The sequence below is a fragment of the Anser brachyrhynchus genome (assembly GCF_964034855.1).
Source record: "Anser brachyrhynchus genome assembly, chromosome: 5".
In the NCBI taxonomy this organism is placed as follows: domain Eukaryota; kingdom Metazoa; phylum Chordata; class Aves; order Anseriformes; family Anatidae; genus Anser; species Anser brachyrhynchus.
This window is the reverse complement of record NC_137699.1, coordinates 4,164,041-4,183,334: the sequence shown is the minus strand read 5'-3', so window position 1 is coordinate 4,183,334 and position 19,294 is coordinate 4,164,041. Positions and strand designations below refer to the sequence as shown.

Here is a 19,294-nt window from a genome sequence, read left to right as displayed (position 1 = left end):
CACCAGTTCTGCATCAGTCCAAGATCACAACAGTGAGGTAATTTAGTTTTCATATAGAGACAAACCCTTACCTATGCACCAAGGAGAAATTCCTTGATTATTTGAGTCATAGAACTCCTTTATATAATTGGGGAAAAAAAAAAAAAGGCAGGTCAGAAAGTTTTAAAACTAATTATTCAGGCAACAGAGATCTCATTTTTTTTGTCATTTCACTAGCATTTGGTTTTGTTTGATCAAGGCAATAAAGAAAGGGATGAGTATGCTCAGCATGGTATTTTGCAACTTTGGAAGTGTGGTTTGTGCACAGTTTAAAATGAAACTCAATAATAAATTGACAGACCTGAAAAGATGAATTTTAGGAGCAACATCTCATCATTAATTCGAACTCTTCGTTTCACAGACAACACCTGGACAACATTCTTGAATTCAACATTAACACTGCATTCTCCTAAATGTAACAATTGTTCATTAAAATCAAGGTCTTTCATTCATGTTCATCCTCCCCCCTCTTGTGGTTCATTATAAAATCACAATTGTTACTTTCAGAAGTGTTCTATAGTTGGGCTTTCAATTCAGAAAGCGTAGAAAAGGAGCCACCAAATCTAACCAGACCGTGATAGTAATAAGCTTAAAAAATGCAAATATAATAAATAATTAGCTTGTTATTCAGGCTAATTCTCACTGCTAATTTAAATGTTCTCTGTAATCTCTGATTGAAAGCAAGTCTTGCCACAAATGATATGGAATACATTTCAGACAGATTTACCGTAACTATTAATTGGTTATCTTGAGCTATTGTCTGGGGAAGATTTTAGTATTTGCACTCCCTATCATTTCTTGTCTTATTAGTTTAACATACAGTATTGTAGCTATAATGCCTTGAGGCAGATTTACAGCTTGTGTAAATTGACGCAGCATTAAATGCTGTGAACTTTTGCCAGATGGTGTGTCAGCTCCTTTATACAGGCAACTCCCTGCATTTCTTACAAAGGTATTCATGGGGTTTTCAAAAGTCTGCAGTAAGGTTAACTTTTAGCCATGAAAATTATTAGAAATGGACATGGATATGCATAGAGACTCAAGAAACCTGAATTAAATAAAAAGTATGTGTGATTTGTGTCATGATAAATCTAGAGAAGCTTGTAAGTGGAAGGTCAGCTAAAAAAGACTGATGGATTGATAGGAATCTGTCAGTCTAGCAAATCAGACAACGCAGGAAAGTCAAGATGAACTAACAAAACTAGTTTGGAGGATTACAACTATTAATAAAGTCAGAAAACTGTCATGTCAAAGTTTATCACTGTAATGCTGACAGCCAAACAGTTCTAATTCGGTAGGTAAGTTAGACTATCACAATCCTTTAGCCACTATCATAATAAGAACACAGGGCTGAAATTAAACAACTCTGATTACTAGAAAAACTTTTGTGGCTGGCAGTCTTACTTTTCTTTAGAGGACTCAACTGAAGGCTGCAGGAATAGGATCTTACAACAGGTTCTGTGTTCACAGGTGCAAAAGTCAAAATTAAACCTTCACACATCTGCAATGTCTCGGACTCAGAATTAAAACTGGTGGCAGATTTGCATTTTGATGAATGACAGCAGATAGTTTCCTTTTGTTATACCATAACTATAAATCTCCTGAACAGTAGAAAATCCATAAGGACAGCTTGGTGGAAAGCCTTACAGAAAGTTTCCAATAGATCAGATAATTTTTATTGAAAAAGATATGGGTTAAAACAAAAACAAAACAAACAAACAAAACAGGTATCAGAATGTGAACCAGCTACACGTGGTATTTGAAGTGGTTCAGAGAAAAAAGGAAAAATGATGATGGGACTTCAAGGAGCATCATTCTCTATTTTCCTATTGTGCTCATTACTCTTAATATTGCAGAAAAATATCGAAGTGTTGTAGGGTCTACCAATGATTGTCTTGTCCAAGATGAAGATGAGTTTGACCCCAGTAGATAATCGTGAATCAGAACAATTCTTTAACCATATTACTCACCAGAAATCACACAATCCTGTGCATTATATGCAAAGACTAAACACAAAGTGTGTTGCCTGCCAGGTAAAAGAGAGTGAACCAATGGAAATACTTTGGACATTGGTAATTTGGCTTTTAGTTTGAGGAGAGTTGGAAACCTTCTACCCCTCACTTTCTAAGATTTTTTATTGTATGATGCAATCACATCATACAGTTGGGCCATAAACTTTGGAGGTTGATAAGGTCTGTGGATTTTAAGGATTTAACAGTGCCATTAGGCATAGACTGAAAAAGAAGAGATAGGTAAATTGCTACAGCACACAGATAATGTCAGAAAACATGCCTCAAGGCATATATCAAAGACCATTTTATTGCCTACATTCTTCCTTGTCACCGAGGGAATTATTTGTTACTGGTTCAGAGTAGTAAAATTTTGGGAAGTGCTTGAGCCTCTACAGCCCATCCCAGCAAGTCAGACAGCATTTTTTGTGCCTAGAGGGATTGCTTCATCTGCTGCAATCCCACCTCCCTTTCCTCCCCTCTGCAGAGAGGGGAGAGAGGAAGCAGATGTATAACCCTGCTGCTCCTGCACTCCCAGTCCCAAGGTCCAAGTAACCTACATTGGGATGCAAGAAAAGCCTTCACTGTCTTATTGGACATGCAGTACCCATCACAATCAAGCCCCAAGAAATCAAGAGATTAAAGTTAGAACATGGTTTAAATGGATCTGAGTGAATAATTTTTAATGAATGTATTTAATGATGGATGAGTTTCCTTCCTTCTTTCCATGAAATGTGGTGAGCGGTTTGCAATTTGCTTCACACATTCCTTCCTCTTTCAAAATAACTCATTGAATTTTTAAATTTCTTTTAAAGTGAGGGGTCGCTACTTCAAGCACAAACTTTCTGTTCAATTGCAGCTGGTCCCATAAATCACTTGATATTGTTTCCATCCTCCAGTCTAATGAACATGGCTCACAGAATCAGCTTTTTGATGCATAGTCTCACAGAAGACACATTTCAAATTCACTTTTCATAGTATTCCTGTGTGAGCTTAACATTTATTTTCTGCCAACAGTCATACAATTAAAGTTTAATAACTCTATGAGTGTGTGCAGGAAATGACACCAAAAGCAACCCCAAGATGGCTGAAGATTTGCTTCCACATTTGCACAAATATCAGTAGAAACTGTTTCTGCATTATTCATCCAACTCTAGACCTAAACTAAATACATCTTTCTAGCAGCCTTGGAAACATGATGAAGTGTTTTAAAATTCCAGTAGATGTCACCACTTCTCCCCCAGCAAGTCCTTATGTACATCTAAAAGACATTTTTAAAAGCTTAGTTTGCGCTATATCATGAGATAATAAAGCTGAGAGACTCGTTTTGCTTTGGGTTACATCTATGTGTTTTGACAAAAAAAAAAAAATTCTAATCTGTGTCAGTGAATTAATGAGTTTATAGAACTTATACCACTATTGTAAACCAAACTAGATACAAGTTAGCTGTCAATTGCAAAGAAAGTGATGTCACTAATACAAAAGTGTCTAGTGTTGTATTAATTTTTTCCAAGTGATTTGATGCTTTATAAACATCAAAGTTTCCAGTAATACATTAATTATAATTATAGCCCTGTAATTATAATTATAGCCCCACTTGTGACTAAGATGGGTTTTCTAGCTATAGTGCTCACATCCAATCCCTGCAACATTCTTTTGCTTTTATTTCCCAATTTAAATAAACCCCTAAAGTGTCTCCTCCCTCAAAACTTGGGTTCTTTTTAACTTTCACTTGTTATCCACCTATCTCATGAAAATGCAATTAGGTTTAAGTTAGCCTGGCTTTCATGGTTAATTTTTTCTCCACACACACTAGGAACAAGTGACCCACAAGTCATAGAATCATAGAAATATAGAAGAGCTTGGGTTGGAAGGGACCTTAAATCCCATCCAGTTCCAACCCCCCTGCCATAGACAGGGACGCCACCCACTAGATCAGGTTGCACAGCTTCTCTGGGCAACCTGTTCCATGGCCTCACCACCCTCTGAGTGAAGACTTTCCTCCTAACCTCTAATCTAATCTCCCCTCTTTTAGTTTAAAATCATTCCTCCTGCATTCACTGTATGCCTGAGCAAGAAGTTGCTCTCCATCTTTTTTTATAAGCCCTCTTTAAGTATTGAAAACCTGCAATGAAGTCTTCCCAGAGCCTTTTCTTCTTCAGGCTGAACATCCCCAGCTCTCTCAGCCTTTCTTGATAGGAGAGTCCTAGAGCTCCTACCTTACAGAAGAGGTCATGCTCCTTCTAGCCAGCTACACTCAGATTGAGATACTTTCTACTTTCCTTTTCCATTTGCACTCTAAGCCTCCATGTAATCATAAATTATTTAATAAGTATCAAATTAAACTCAAGAGCAGCTAAAATCTGGATCTTTGATTAATGCCACACAACATAACAAATATTCATTTGCTTATACTGACCTTCACTCCTTGCATCTGACAGATGTAGCATCTTTCATTGTTTTCTATAAAATGAACAACTTTTCATCACTTTATCTGCATCATGGAATAAAACAAAAAGTCACTTACTTTGCTGTTTTAAAAGGAACTCATGTCCACAGAACATAAATGCAAATGTAAATATGTATTTCTATTTGTGTGTATATATGCATGTATGTACACACACACACACACACATATATCAGCATATGGAAAACCACCCTATGAAAAAACTTATCCTGCTACAGGATTCTGTAGTCTAAACCTCATTTTCTGGATAACTTCAGAACATTCATTTTCTGTAGAGACAGTTTTTACATTTATTTTTAAGAAAATATGAGAAGACAAAGTTAATCCTCAAAAATTCCCAGAAAATATTTTGTGTGAATTTTTTCATATGACTATATGGCCCCCAGAGAAGTTGGCTTTCTGACCACATTCATCTTGAAGACTTTAAAGAGAATTTGGATGACTAACACTACATAATGATGATATATTTCTGATTAGTTCAACAATATTTCCAAGACTTCAGGAAGGTTCGTTTGCAGGTCTGTAGATATCTTATTAAGGTTTTGCCTAGATTAAAATAGTCAAACTCTGACTAAAGACATTTCAAGTATAAGGAAAATTTGCTCTTAAATATTTTAGGCAGTGCAATAAGATTTAAGTACATCACTAAGGCTTTTTAAAATATCCTTATTCATATGACTGTGCCACTTGAATGGGTTAATGTTTAAGAATATTTAAAACATTATTTCAATTCCTCTCCCAGCTGTAAAGGGGCCTCTAGATTACTGTATTGTCAATGGGATTTGTAGAATAGCAGCCAGAACTAACATGAAACTGAACAATAGCAAGATTGTACTTCTCAAGAAAAAAAACTGCAACCTCTGGTAAAGCCTTTGGCTGCTATATGAAGATTGATCCCTTTTACAAAATTCTTCTGAATGCTTCTTTTTTTTTCTTTTTTTTTTGTCAAACCTTCATGTTAAGCTTTTAAAATTGCCTTTTTTTTTTTTAATTAGGTTAAAATTGAAAAAGAATTTTACTTGAATTATTAAAAGCAATTTATCAACTTAACTAAAAGCATATGACTGTAAGAGAATATGAGCAACTGTCCCTGAAGAAAAACAGTTTATTATCAATATTAAGGAATTCAGTAAGGTGCTTCAGTGTTATTAAAATAATGCTGTCTCTCCACAGAGAAGTATTAGTTAGGTGGTGAGTTTAATTGCTGTTTTCTAGTTTTCAGAAGAGCTTGTCATAAGCAAACAAATGTTCAGAAAGATAACTCTTCAGCAGGCAAGAGTCACAAAGCAGAAAAAAAGAGGTATGCAGACAAAATCAGAATTATCCACAGGGCTGCAGCTCTCAGCTGCCTTGATAAGAATGGAGAGAAGGCACCTCTCAAGAAGTTTTTGGAAAAAGTAAACAAGTCCACAGGATACTGAATATAGGCAACAGACACACAAATGCAATAGGGACCATGGAGCAATCTCCAAGTGAAGACAACATGGTTCGATCTTCAACAGGAGAAAGCACTTTCAGTGAGACCTTTGCTCTTGCATGTACTTCAGGCATTTCCTGGCTCTTGGCATCCTACATGAAACAGACCTTCAGTGTGAAAGGAAGGACTGAAAAACTGCTGCAAATAGCCATGGGACATCTGTTCGCTTGGCTGTGACTACAGAAGTATTCTGAGTAAAACTAGAATTTCTTTTGTCCATTGAGACTGGATTCAGACTAAATAGGAACACACCATCTCTGTGAAATGTCCTGGTGCCCTGGGAAGGGGGAAAACAAAAACAAAACAAAACAAACAAGAAAAAAATACAACACAAAACAAACAAAAAACAACAACAAAAAACGAGACCCTGTTTGGTAAAATCTTGTGCAGAGGCAAACAGTACCTAGAACTGCTGAAAATTACTGGACAGTGAGGAGGCATTTCAGGACCTTGGGACAATTTGTAACTGACTGCATACTGCATACTTCTAAAATTTCTATTTCTCAGCAGCCATATTTTATTCTGTTGTTCACAGCCGAGATCTAGAAATAGATATATTAGAAGTAGCCTCAGAATCTTAACAAAATATATAGTTTGTCTATTGACACTCACCAGTGAATGACCTGGTGTATTTATTCATATGCAGCAAGACCCTAGAAAACAAAGTAATGGTTAAAGAATTTTTAACAGATTTGTATCATGACTTTTCTACAAACTAAAGAAATTTTTGATTTTGAATAGCTTTTTAAAATAGCAGTTCGTGTCTATTTGTGTTTATTTTAATTACAATATATGGCTAAAACAAAAATAGATTTTCTATAATAAGATAGGTAAATTTTTACAAACTACCTTCATTATAAACATTGCCTGTTTAAGATTTTTTTTAATGAAAAGTATATCCATACTTCTTAAGTGAAAGATGCTCTACCTAAAAAATGAGAATTAAAAAGTCTGAAATCCTGATGTCAATAAAAGCTCTTCACCAAAAACATGTTTTAATTATTAAATTTTCAGAAACCATTTCAACTATTAGTCCCACCCCCATCCCCTCAATTTACAACCTTCAAAACAAAACAGCAACAAGCATTTTTTTTTCCAACCCTCTTTTGGAGGTTGGGAGCAAAATTAATGGAGTTAAAATAAAAGAATGGAGGTGCCATTCTCCAAATAAAATTAGGGGTTTTTCTTATTTAGGCAATTCCATACCCAATATTTCAGGTATTCTAATACTCTCTTGCTGCTACACCCCCAAGATCCTAGTAAAGGGACTTCTGCTTCCTTCACCAGGAACATTTTGCCTTCCTTTCAAAGTAGCTCTTCTTTCTCCTCTCCATTATTAAGAAATTCATGGTGCATTAATATCCTCCTTCTGCTCACCAAGATTGCAGTGCATATGTTCTGTTTTCATGTTTAATAGGATAAACCATAGTTAATGTATCATTAATATACAGTCCATTTAACGCTTCACAGATCAGTCAAAATTAATCATTGACAACTGCAAGAACACACAGATGAGATAAAGTTCTAAACTAATAAGGTGGAAAACGTTCAGTGTATTTTTGACTCTTCAAAAAAAAATCTGCTCTAGGTGGTGTAATGAAGTAAGAGAGAACTAATCCAATTAGAAAGGCATTAGACATATAAAGAACACTACCTGGAAAATCCTAAATTTCTAATTTACGTTATTTCAGATATGCCAGCAGACAACAAGACTAAGCTGCACTACCAGCATGTGAGCTTTGCTCTGAAGGCTTTAGTGGGACTTCTGTAGAAACTGGACCTGAAATTAATAGGTAGATTTGACCAAAGAAAGATCTTTTATATGTTTAACAAGCCAGTCCTTAAACATGTACTTACAATGAATAAAAATCATAAAAATACCTCTGATTCAAGGACATTTTCTTATTGATATACAGAGTGTTAAAAGTCAGCAAACTATACAAGGTGATCAGTGAAGAAATCAGGACTTCAAGAGGATAAGAGAAGCAGTGAATGTATGCTGCCCAGAGCAGGAGGGTTGAAACTAGATGATCTTTAAGGTCCTTTTCAACCTAGGCCATTCTATGGTTACATGTAAGTGGCTCTTGAATGAACTTGCCAATAGACACATCTATGGAAAAATGTTTGAACTGGGCTCTTTTTTGCATGAATGCTGCAGCTGAAGATGTGCTTGGACATGAAAGGCAACCATTTCAGTTAAAACCATGTCAGATTAGTAACTGCATAACAATCTACTGAGACATTTTCAACACATAACAAATATCACAGGGACACAAACATGAAGAATACAGTGATATATCTTAAAGCTTGTATATTTATTAATATTTATTTTCTATATATTATTTTTAAGTGGCCTCAAATGAGATGAGAGGTGTTAGGGAACCTAGTATCATACAAAAAGATGGAAATGAACACTCTACCCCTGTAACTTTTAGACTACATAGGAAAGAGACATAAAAGAAGAATAGAAACAGTTATGCACATTCATCTGATCTTTGGCAGCACAATCCAGAAACTCCATTTGAGTGTAGTGACCAGCATTTTGGTAGCTAGAGTAAAATGTTTCAAAAAGGAAAAATAGACAGGATTTGAGTATTTGAGGAGGAATATTCGACAGATGGTGATAACCGTGCAAATGAGAAAACACAATCTCTTAGCTTCTTGGTGTTAGGTCAAGAGATCACCTTGATACAGACCTAACAGAGCAATGAGACAGTATCAGCAAACACATTGTAAAACATGCCAGTCTTAGGGTTCAGACGTTGGATTTTATCTTTCAGTTGCTTTCCACGGTATTGATCCAAGCAAATCCCGCATCTCTGATTCACTCTAAAGGCAAGCATTAATCTGATGTTGACATCAGGTAGCAAGGCACAGAGAAAATTAGTAACAGTTGTGAAGCACCACACATATGTCATCTGCAGTGTTGATGGAAAGTATATTCTAAATTCAAGAAAGGGTTGCTTATAGCATGTCATTGTGGCTTCCAATAGGATGGCCTGAACTACCTAGAAATAGACTTCACTAATCAGCCTGTTACCTGTGATGCTGTTAGGTCCCAGCCTCTGCCTGTAATGAAGGTCCTCCCTTACTGTAAATCTGTGGTCCAAGGCTGGTAGCTGTCCGGTCAAGTGCAGAAATTCAGAACAAAAATGTTGACAAAGTTCTTTGTAGCTATAGAAATGCTGTTGACTGTCCATACTCTGTTTCCTTATGACACTAATCATGGAAAAAAAAAAAAAAAAAAAGGCAGTACAGAAACTTAGAGCAGTCCAGCTACAGATATATCCAGTAGATTCTGTCAGTCTGGCCTACACTTGGCCTGAAGTGATAGCACCTATGAAGTGGCACATTAATGGATACTGCATTTAAAATGTTCCTATATTACTCTCGTGGTATTAATTTATAAAAGCCTCACCTCATCATCTCAAACAGCTAAGTGCAAAACTCCTGAATATACCATTTCTGAAGTTCTCTTGACCTTTAAGAGCTAGTAATATCAGATTTGCCTATAACCATAACAAAGTTTTTTATGACTTTGAAGAGGAACATCTTCACACAATTTTTCAGTTCTTTCCTTCCTTAAGAAGCTGTTTAATCACACTCTTGTTTTAATGTGTCTTTATGCAGGAATGCATTTCCAAAGAGAAATTTCTAGAAGTCTTACTAGCTTCAATTTTGTATCTGTTTAACGTCTATTTTCTTTTTTCTTTTTTTTTTTTTTTCATCTCTTATTATCTAATACTATCTTTAGAGCTAAACATTCTGAGTTCAGGGAAAATATTTATTACTATAGTAGTAATTACCATGATATCTTTAACACTGCTTTGAAGCCAAAGCAGACAAATTTTCCAGATGGAGACAGGACAATAGCACAATAGCAGTACAAGACTACTCTAAATCAAAGTTGGAAATGTAAGAGGAATTTTTTCTTCTTGAAGCTCAGCTTATTACTTTTGGGGAAATAAGGGATGCTGGGTTTGAGAGTGGGTTTGTTTGCTTTGATTTTATTTATTTATTTATTTTCCTGGTGAGCGGTAGCTTTCCTGGTGTACGCAATGTTTTGCATTAGCTCCACAATATTTCACATATTGTCCAGGATAGCTCACTTTGGAGACTATTCTGAGTTAGTGTCCTGTGACCTGCTTCCATTCTCCCTCTCTTTAAATGCTTTTTTTTTTCTCTCTAATAAGTAACACATAACATTATAATGGTCTGAGCTTGATGAGTTGGTCCAGGTATTCCTTGTTTTACAATACCAACAAACAGGAGGAGTCATCTGGTACACATCAAACAAGAAGAAAAAGTCTCACTAATTTCAAAGGGAGAGTCTAATGTTGCAAAAATTTCTGTTTTGATGGCAATTGTATTTCCTACATAAACAGCACACAGAATATCAGCTGAAAAAGTGTCTTACTTTTATCACCAGACTGAATCTGGAATTCATCTCTCAGGACCTGAACTAACAGTTCGATGTCGAGCTGCTCAGGCATCCCCTCTAAAAAAATCATCAGGACTTTTTTTCCATAACCACTGGAAAAAAAAAAAAAAAAAGCAGCTCCAATGACATTATGTATACTCTGTCTTGGGCATTCATCCTCAAAGAGGAAGAATGGCCCACTTCTTTCTGTAGTCTACAGAAAGTAGACTGGCCTAGACTACACTTACAAAATTAAACTTCAAAGTAGATAAGAATCCCTCTAGAGTAAAGAACACGACTTCTACTCCAGATTTTCTAAACCGTTAATTAGTCTATGTCATTTCACAAAGTTTGTGTACTTTCAAGGACAAGACAATCCTGGACATGATCAGCTGTGCTTCAGGGTACCTAGTAATTTTCCTGTTTACCCATCTCTAAAGATAGGGTGAACGTTTGAAAACACTGATTCGTATTACTGCTACTCCGAATAAAATTATGGCCTTTTTAACAATTAAGCAATACAAAAGCAAAGAGCCATTACAAAGGGCATTTCATCTTGCTTTGGAAGTGGAAGCCTGTGTGAACAAGTACACTGCTTACCATGCAAAGCATACTTCTTAAACTTTCATGTTTACCACAGAACCTTCCAAGGATTTTTGTTTTGATTTTTACAAATTTTATTCTTATTGTGAGATGGTATTTATGTGTATTTATGCACTACAACTCTAGTGTTCTAATTCTAGCAAAAACATTGAAACCTGGAGGTTAGCTCTGGCACACTGACATATAGCTTCAAAGAAGACTTCCCTAGTTGATTTGACCCATTCCATTATAATGCAGGTGAAAATGCACATGGCAGTTCTTGGATCTTTTTAGATGTCTCTTCCTGATTTATTACAAACTTTCCCTAACCTAAAGAGCATACATAATGGACATATCTTGTTAGGTATATCCTTCCAAAACTACTAAAAAGATTTGTACGTGATGTGACTAAAAATTTGAGTGAACTGTCCTGTACACTGGAAATTAATAAGTTACTTTGAAGGTATGCGCATTGTCAGTTGACATTCTAAAGGCTATAGAGGACATTGACGAAAGCTAGTTAAAAAGTGGTAATATCTAGAAAGCTTGAGGAGAAGGGTACAAGCAGTATACCTTTCAGTTAGACATTAGTGACTCAGGTGTTCGCAATGGTAATAGAAAAGGTACTGCATTAGACATATCACCACCCCTTTTAAGCTTTTAGATCCATTTTAATTTCTCTCTAAAGCAAATTAGCAGTATTAGGTCCATGACATTTGTTTTTGCACTATTATTCCATAGGTACCCTTGGGCTCTAAGCTCACTAGAAATATTAAAACTAAAAGTCACTCATTGGCTGTTGAGATTAAAAAACAAAACAAAACAAAAAAAATTGCCAGTGTTTTGTGTCTGTATTTCTTCTATTGGTTTCCCCTTTTTACTTTGATTCAGTGATTGTTTAGCATGGGACAGAGCAGTTCATAAACTCTTAGTTACAAAGTCTGCTTGTAAGAGTACCAATACCTAGAAGTAGGTTATTATACATGTTTTCTCCCAAGTTTTCTGGAGAATATCCCAGTTCTTCCCCTTGTGTGAAAAATAAGCATACCTTTTGGTTGCAAGTGATCAATAATATGTTTATTTAAGAAGCTATTTTTATTACTTAGTTTCTCAAAAAATAAAATAAAATAAAATAATCTCAACAAATAATTAACAGGACCGGAAACTGGAATTTAACTCTTCTATTATGATAACTAGCAATTAATACAAATAACACTCCCATGCAGCAGAAGTTTGTCACAGCTATATAAAAGAGAGACTTAGGCCCAAGAGGAAGCTAGAAAGTAGACTGAAGGATTTCTGCAAAGCATGCATTTCTAAAATACATGACATGTTATTTTTGTTCCTGGTTCTTTATCTGTCAAGGACTGAAACTATTCACCCACTTCACCACCAGATAAGCACTTCCAACTCAGATGAACAAATTCACTCTACATGTAGGTAAGTCATCCAATTTACCAAGACATTATCTTGTCCCTTGTAGATAAAAATATTATAAACAGAACAGGTCAGACAAATAACATCCCACATAAATGATTCATGTACTAAACACACAAAACATGAGAAAAAATTTATTCTATGAATAAAATGCCTGGGCTGCATAAATCTGTAAACAGTTCAAACTAAAGCCAAAATTTGAACACATTTTCCAAAGTCATTAGAATGTAAATCAGTTACAAAGAATCCTGCAGTTCACTGCATGTTTGTCTAACATTTCTAAAAAAAATATAAAATGTAAAACTTGCAGAACAATTTAAATGAAATTACAACATTTCTGACAAGCATAACATTCAGTTTCCAGAATGACTAAGCTAATATTTAATTTACATGCACTCTCTATAGGTTAACGAGTCCACAGATACTGACCTATACATATAGATGTTACAGACACCCTCTACCTTACTCTACAAACTACATAGTAATTAGTATATTGGTCCTAATTTTGATCCACAGTGTATGCTTTAGCAAATATCTTGATGTGAAATATTTTGTTTCATACTACACTGATGTTAAACATGATTATTCTGCCTTAAACCATTCTATTTTTAATTTAAAAATTGAAAGGTCACTTTCAAAGCAATCACTATTGATTCAGAATTCAACCAGCAGTAATAAAATAATATTTGTTTTCTAATGACATTTAAATTCCTAATGAATGAAGGGGAAATGAAGAGGGATGAGTATTTTCTCACAAAACTTATCATATATAAAAATAAAGTGCGTAACTTTAAGTGAAAAATTCATGCCTAGCAAAGATGGTTTCAATGACACTTAAGTGATAGCAGGTCTGAACAAGCTCTTTCAATACGTATTTTTCTGCTAAAAATACGAGATCCATTTAAATGTATCTTGCTTCTGTAAACAGCCATATTCATAATATGAACACATATAAACACACAATATGGGCTACGTACTTACAGGTTAAGAGTATCTGTAGTCAAATCAATTAATCTGGATTCACATCTTTGTGTCTGAGAGCAAATTAGACTCCTTCACTGCTACTGGCCTGCTCACTGAATATTTGACCTGTTTAAAATGGCTTTAAAATGTTATGGGTCATAATGGCATTTTCTTAACAGCTACTTTAATTTACTTTACATGTATGGACACTACATTGTATGACACACTAATGCTGAAAAAAAAATCACACTTTTTTGTTGTAGCACTTTATCTTAGGAAAAAAAATAAAATAAGCTGTTATAAAATATCTGCGACTATTTCTTTTCATTAATTTCTAATTCAACTTTCAGTGGAGCAAGTATTTGTTGGAGAAAGGACACAATCAAGAACAGTGCTACTATATTCACTATTAACATCAGCAAAAGCCAGGTGTCACAAGAACAATAACCAGGTTGCTGCAGAGCTTTTAGACCCTCTTTTCAGACTGCAGGATAGATTAGCATGAGAATTGATAATGTGCCGATGCCTAGTGCATTCATTTTGTTTTTCTGTTTTTAAAGACTTTGAAATTACTAAGAGACAAATTTACTGAAAAATAGTATTATGATTTCCAATTGCAGCCACATTATACTTTTCTGCTACACTTGATTGTACTCTAAAATTATTTTTATGCATATGAATAAATATATAAACAACACTTTTATAACAATCCCTCTACTAAAAAAATGGGGACTAGGGGATAAACATACATATATATTATATAAATATACATACAAGTGTGTGTGTATATATATATATTTTTAATCTTGCTACCATCTCATGGCTTAGCTGCACTTCTAAAGGACAAGGAATTAGTCTTTTTGCCTTGGGTGTGCTAAAATTTCCATGGTTTTATGTATGTTTTTGATCTATGAGCAACAGCTATCCAACAGACCGATTCACCCTATGCTCCCTTTCCACAAGAGAGACAGTTCCATTTGTGTCAGCATAACACATCTGTAGTCCACTGCCGCTTTCCTAAATAGTATCAAGTAAATAGTTATTTGGATCCCCTAATTTTACTATATTTTAGTGCTCATAAAGCAATTCCATTGTCTTGATGATATTATCTCTGCCTTTTTCTGAATGTACATGCCCAAAAGTATATATTTTTTTCTTTTTAATGAGATTTTAACATCACCTATTATGGGATAATATGGGATAAACTCTACCTTGTCTACAAACAAATAGTTTCTGGTGTTTGTTGCAGCTAGCAGAATAAGGTTCAGCCCAGCATATTCAGCAACATAATTTGATGTGTTGTATTCTGTTAGGGATTATCAGCATGAAAACAACAGGACCTTATTAAGTTCATTTCTTATGAGTTTTGACTTGTTTACATCAAGAATGTTGATTTTACAATTTAAAGCATGCATGGTTCATACATGCATTTCTGCTTAGTGAATAAAGTGTTAATGTTGGTTGCTTGTGTAATATTTTGAACGCTGTACAGTATAATACATCTTTACGATTTCATACATTTAAGGAGCTGTCTCAAAGTACGCAAACAAAGCAGAATTATCTCTGCTCTTACTAGGAAATCACATCTGTGAAACATCTGATTCAATGCTTATCTTTGAGTAGTTGCTTATGACAGAGGTCACTGTGTGTTTTCTAATGTTTTTAAAACTTCAGTTAAGATAAAGTTCATAGTTAAATGAAAAGATCACTAGGAAGAAATGTTAAGACAGATTTCTTAACCCATATACTCAAGGGGAGAAAAAAAGTAGCCACCATTTATCACTGCTTGAAGCAGGACAGATTTCTCAGACAAAGAAAATCTGGAAGGCAATCACAGTTTAGCAATTTCCTGGTGCCTTTCATCTAAACACCATGTAATACTAAATAAACATTAATGAATTAAGTTGCTTAATGTATCTACAAAGTAAGTACTGTAAAGAAGTGTACTTACTTTTTTGGCAGATGTCCTAGTACCTTAAAGTTGCCTGATCATAAAATGATCCAGAGCAATAATTGTGAGCCATCAAGTAAAAGTTACACATATTTTCATAATCTACAGAGTGTTTTGTGAGAAGCTAGGTGGAAAACAGTCTCAAGATATTGATGGTTGACCAATTTTAAATGTATATCGTTTTTTGATTAAAAGAAAAAGCCAAATTTTAAGAGGACTGTTTATTTTTAAAATCAACTCTATTCTTTATTTTGTTATCTATTTGTAAAATCTCCTTTTGTCACCTCCAAGAGCCCTTGAAAGTCCTGTTTCACAGCTTTAGAATTGTAAGACTAGTTAAAAAAAAAAAGTTGAAATTCAAGTTATAATTATCTATTCTGATTATTTAATATATTTATGCAAGATTATTACATAAAAGTAATAGCTTGAATATTGAAAACACATCTGGATATACTCAATTCCAGTTCTTGGAATACTTGGAAAAGAAGGGAAATTATCGATGTGTAATGATCCTAAATCTTATGTGGATACTTTCTTACTGATGACATACATTTGATTTCTTGAAGATTTTTCTAGAATTCTTTCAATTTCTTTAGGAAATTTCAGTACATGCAAATAAAATAAAAGTTGTCTGCAATTATGTATTATATAATGCAGCACATCATTATATAGCTTTAAAATGTCCTCTAACATCATTACAAATCAATATTTGAAAAAAAAAATGTTGTTTTTTCCTCCCCAGATAATCAGTTATATATTTTCATAATACTATTAGAAGATCACAAAAATTAAGAACTGGACTCAGACTGTAACATCCCATTCATTTCAAAGTATATACTTGCAGTGTTAAGGATCATATTTCTTCTAAAAACAAATGCCTCAAATTAACACATTTCTCCAAAAAACTGCAAAATGTACTAACTGTAGAAAAATGTCAGCAATAAAACATTATTAGAAACATTTAAAAAATGAGCACCAAATTCTTGGCTTTGTTATCTCAATTCAATTCTACTAAACATGACAACAACATTTTGTTAGATTGCAATGATAGTCTCTTGACATGTCTTGGTACATCAAGAAAATTTGAAAAAAATTACCTCTGCAAGCCACTGAAATAAATTTGCATGTACCACATGTTCATAGTTTTAAAATAAATAAGTCATAAATAACAATAGGACTAAAACTAAATAAAATTGAATATGTATTATCTTATTGTATGTGTATTATTTTTATTGTTTTTCAAAGGATAGCTTGCTTTGAGGTTTTTGGCTCACATTTATACAAAGCTCTCTTCCATATTTGTGCATAACAGGAAGGAATCCACAAGTCTGGGCTTAACTAGCTGCTGAAAATCTGAATCTTCAAGTCTATCAGGACTCATAACTGCCAGTCTTCGTAAGGCTGCCTATAAAAAAAAAAAAAAAAAAAAAGGGAATACTGTTAAGCTTCGACAAAGTCTTCATTGCAGGAACTCATAGTAACAATCTCCAAATAACATCCAGGACTCAAAACTAAAGAATTCAGGTTTATGGACACTTTTGCCAAGCTGATCTCTCACTAGTGTCTTCATCTGTCAGATGAACCTCCCCTCAAAATCAGCTATTAAATGACAACTCTTTCTAAGCACATTACTCTCAGACATTAGCGGCAAGAACCGTTTGGTATTAAAGGAAAGAACACACGGGCAACAGCTAGAGCACTTCTATTGTAAATGTATCTCTGATTTGCTGCATGGCTGTCACTCCCTCTGTATCTCAATTCTGTTCTCAGCTTTTGTCTTAATTTTTGTCTGACTCAGAAAGTGTCTGCCAGTGGATTTTTATGCAATGCCTATAAACAGATCTTTTAGACAGAAGTGTAGTATAAAGAAGGAATTTGGGATCCATTTGGAAACAAGTAAAACTACCAGTTGTTAGGATTATGAAACTGCATAATACAAATTACTTTGATAATACCGTTGTGTTTAACCTCTCCCTTTCTAAGAAATTACTTGTTTTTCTCAACAGAATAAAATATACAACTACATACCTTCTAGCAACCTGACACTACAGATGCAACTGAAAAGCAAGCTAGATTTCTTCAAGAATAAAAACTGTCTTCAAACTAGTAAGGTCTGATAGTTGTGATCAGCTATCCTTGCACTGTTTATCAATGCTATATTAACAGAAGAGTTAATCACCTGCTTCAAAGTACACAAAAAGTAAACAACTAAGCTAAAAACACCAAAAAGATACAAGCATTTGGACCTCAGTGATGATATATGTGAGCCTGAGGCAGTATATTTGTCTCGAGTACAACATTTTTGCCACATTATTCAGAAAAGTGCCATTGTGCAGTTGCTAAACTATCCGGAGAAGTGCTGAGGTGGACAGGCAGGTAACGTCTCAATCAATAGATATGAATTCAGGGAATGTGCAGCACTAACTCAGTGAGACAGGGCAGTAGAAAAGTCAGTTTTGTTTGCTGCCATCACTCTGTGGCCTCTGCTCAAGCCATAGAAGATTAATCAGTATTCTCAGCACACATGCAGAATAACCATAGTATTTCTTATGGTCACTTTCAAACCCTCTTCATCATGAATGAGTCCTGCTTAAATGAACAAAAACTTACCCTATACACATACAAAGCAAGCTAGGTCATTGTAGCTTTGATTAACACCAAGATTTATTTTGGCACTACAATAACATTAATATTATATTAAAAAAAAAAAACACATACACACTGTCAAGTAATATTCTTCACCCACGTCCCCAGAGCACTTTCCTCTTGCAGTATCCTACATGAAATTACTTAACTCCAACAGCAGGCTGGGGCTCACAGTCTATGTGGCGTAGGGCCAGCAACTAGGATTTTTCTCCTAAGCAGAGACAGTGTTAACCTTCCATTGGCCACTCCTTGGCTAAGCTCTATGTTGTCTTAGAGACTCAAATAGGAAAAAAAAATAATAGATTATAGTGAAAGCAAATCTCCATTACTCTCTTTGGCCATTTTATTTAATTATTTGTATATATATTTATATGTATGTGTGCATGTGCACAAAGAAAGGGCTACTACCTCTGTGATTCAAGGCTCATTTCAGCAAAGATATCACCAGAGAATGGAATTTAACAATTATTGACGCATTAAATTACAAAGTTGAGTGCTCAACAATATGAAGTTGAAGACATTTTTTACATGTTCACCTAAAACTTCAGTTACAGGAAGAATAACTAACACTGTACACGATTATACTTAAGGGGAAAAGCAGGAGGCCCTGACATGAATTTAAAACATTTCTGCAATACTTATTCATTTCGAAGTCTAAAGGACTGGATTTTATGCATTTTGCAGGATAAGCATGATAAAAAGGTACCTACCAGACATGCCACTAAAACAGAATCACTGTTATTTCTTTCAGTTGGTGATCGGCAAAGTTTAATTAGGCGAGGAATACCTGCATGCACAAAAGAATATTGGGATAAACAATTCAGAAACACAAACTACTTATCTGAGATAAAAGGATAAAAGGCCTTTAACAAAAATGTTAATATTTATCTTCCTTACCAAATATTACCTCTAATGCCAAGATGGTATCCAAATACTTAAGATACTTTCCATGGAGCTAGCACTTCACAATTAATACTTGTAAATTGTAAACAAAGAAATGCATTGTTTTTAACCTTTGTTGCTCTTTCAGAATGAAAATCATTATTCCACTTCTTCCCCATCTATCCTCCCACATGCCTTTAAAAAACTCCAGCCCAAAGAAAATGTTGCCTCCCAGTAGATTCAGCACATCTGAACCTGCTCGGGTCCAAGTTTTCTGTTCATTGATGGATACTGCACAAGGGTTTAAGTAAAGGAATGTGGGAGGTAGCACTGTTAGTTGTCACAGTCTGACACACCTATGCATTGAGTGGAAGCTGCGTCTCAGGCTCCTCTAGGAAATGAACCAGAGGTTCATTTAGCA

The 19,294-nt window shown here is 34.7% G+C and overlaps 1 protein-coding gene across 22 annotated transcripts in view; it reads right to left on the bottom strand.

Moving 5' to 3' along the window:
• Positions 1-19,294, bottom strand: part of INSC (INSC spindle orientation adaptor protein) — a 332,365-nt gene that overhangs the window by 177,482 nt on the left and 135,589 nt on the right. For 20 of the 22 annotated variants that reach the window (XM_080595847.1, XM_080595865.1, XM_080595846.1 and 17 more), the window contains 2 exons: positions 18,702-18,778; positions 16,019-16,750 (listed from right to left, as the gene is read on the bottom strand). In XM_080595847.1, coding sequence (XP_080451973.1) covers positions 16,622-16,750; positions 18,702-18,778 — 206 coding nt within the window. In that variant the 3' untranslated portion in view covers positions 16,019-16,621. Of the gene's footprint in view, positions 1-340; positions 6,646-9,084; positions 9,212-10,409; positions 10,526-13,412; positions 16,751-18,701; positions 18,779-19,294 lie in introns of those variants that run through there. The other 2 variants (XM_080595845.1, XM_080595856.1) reach the window with 2 other exon arrangements.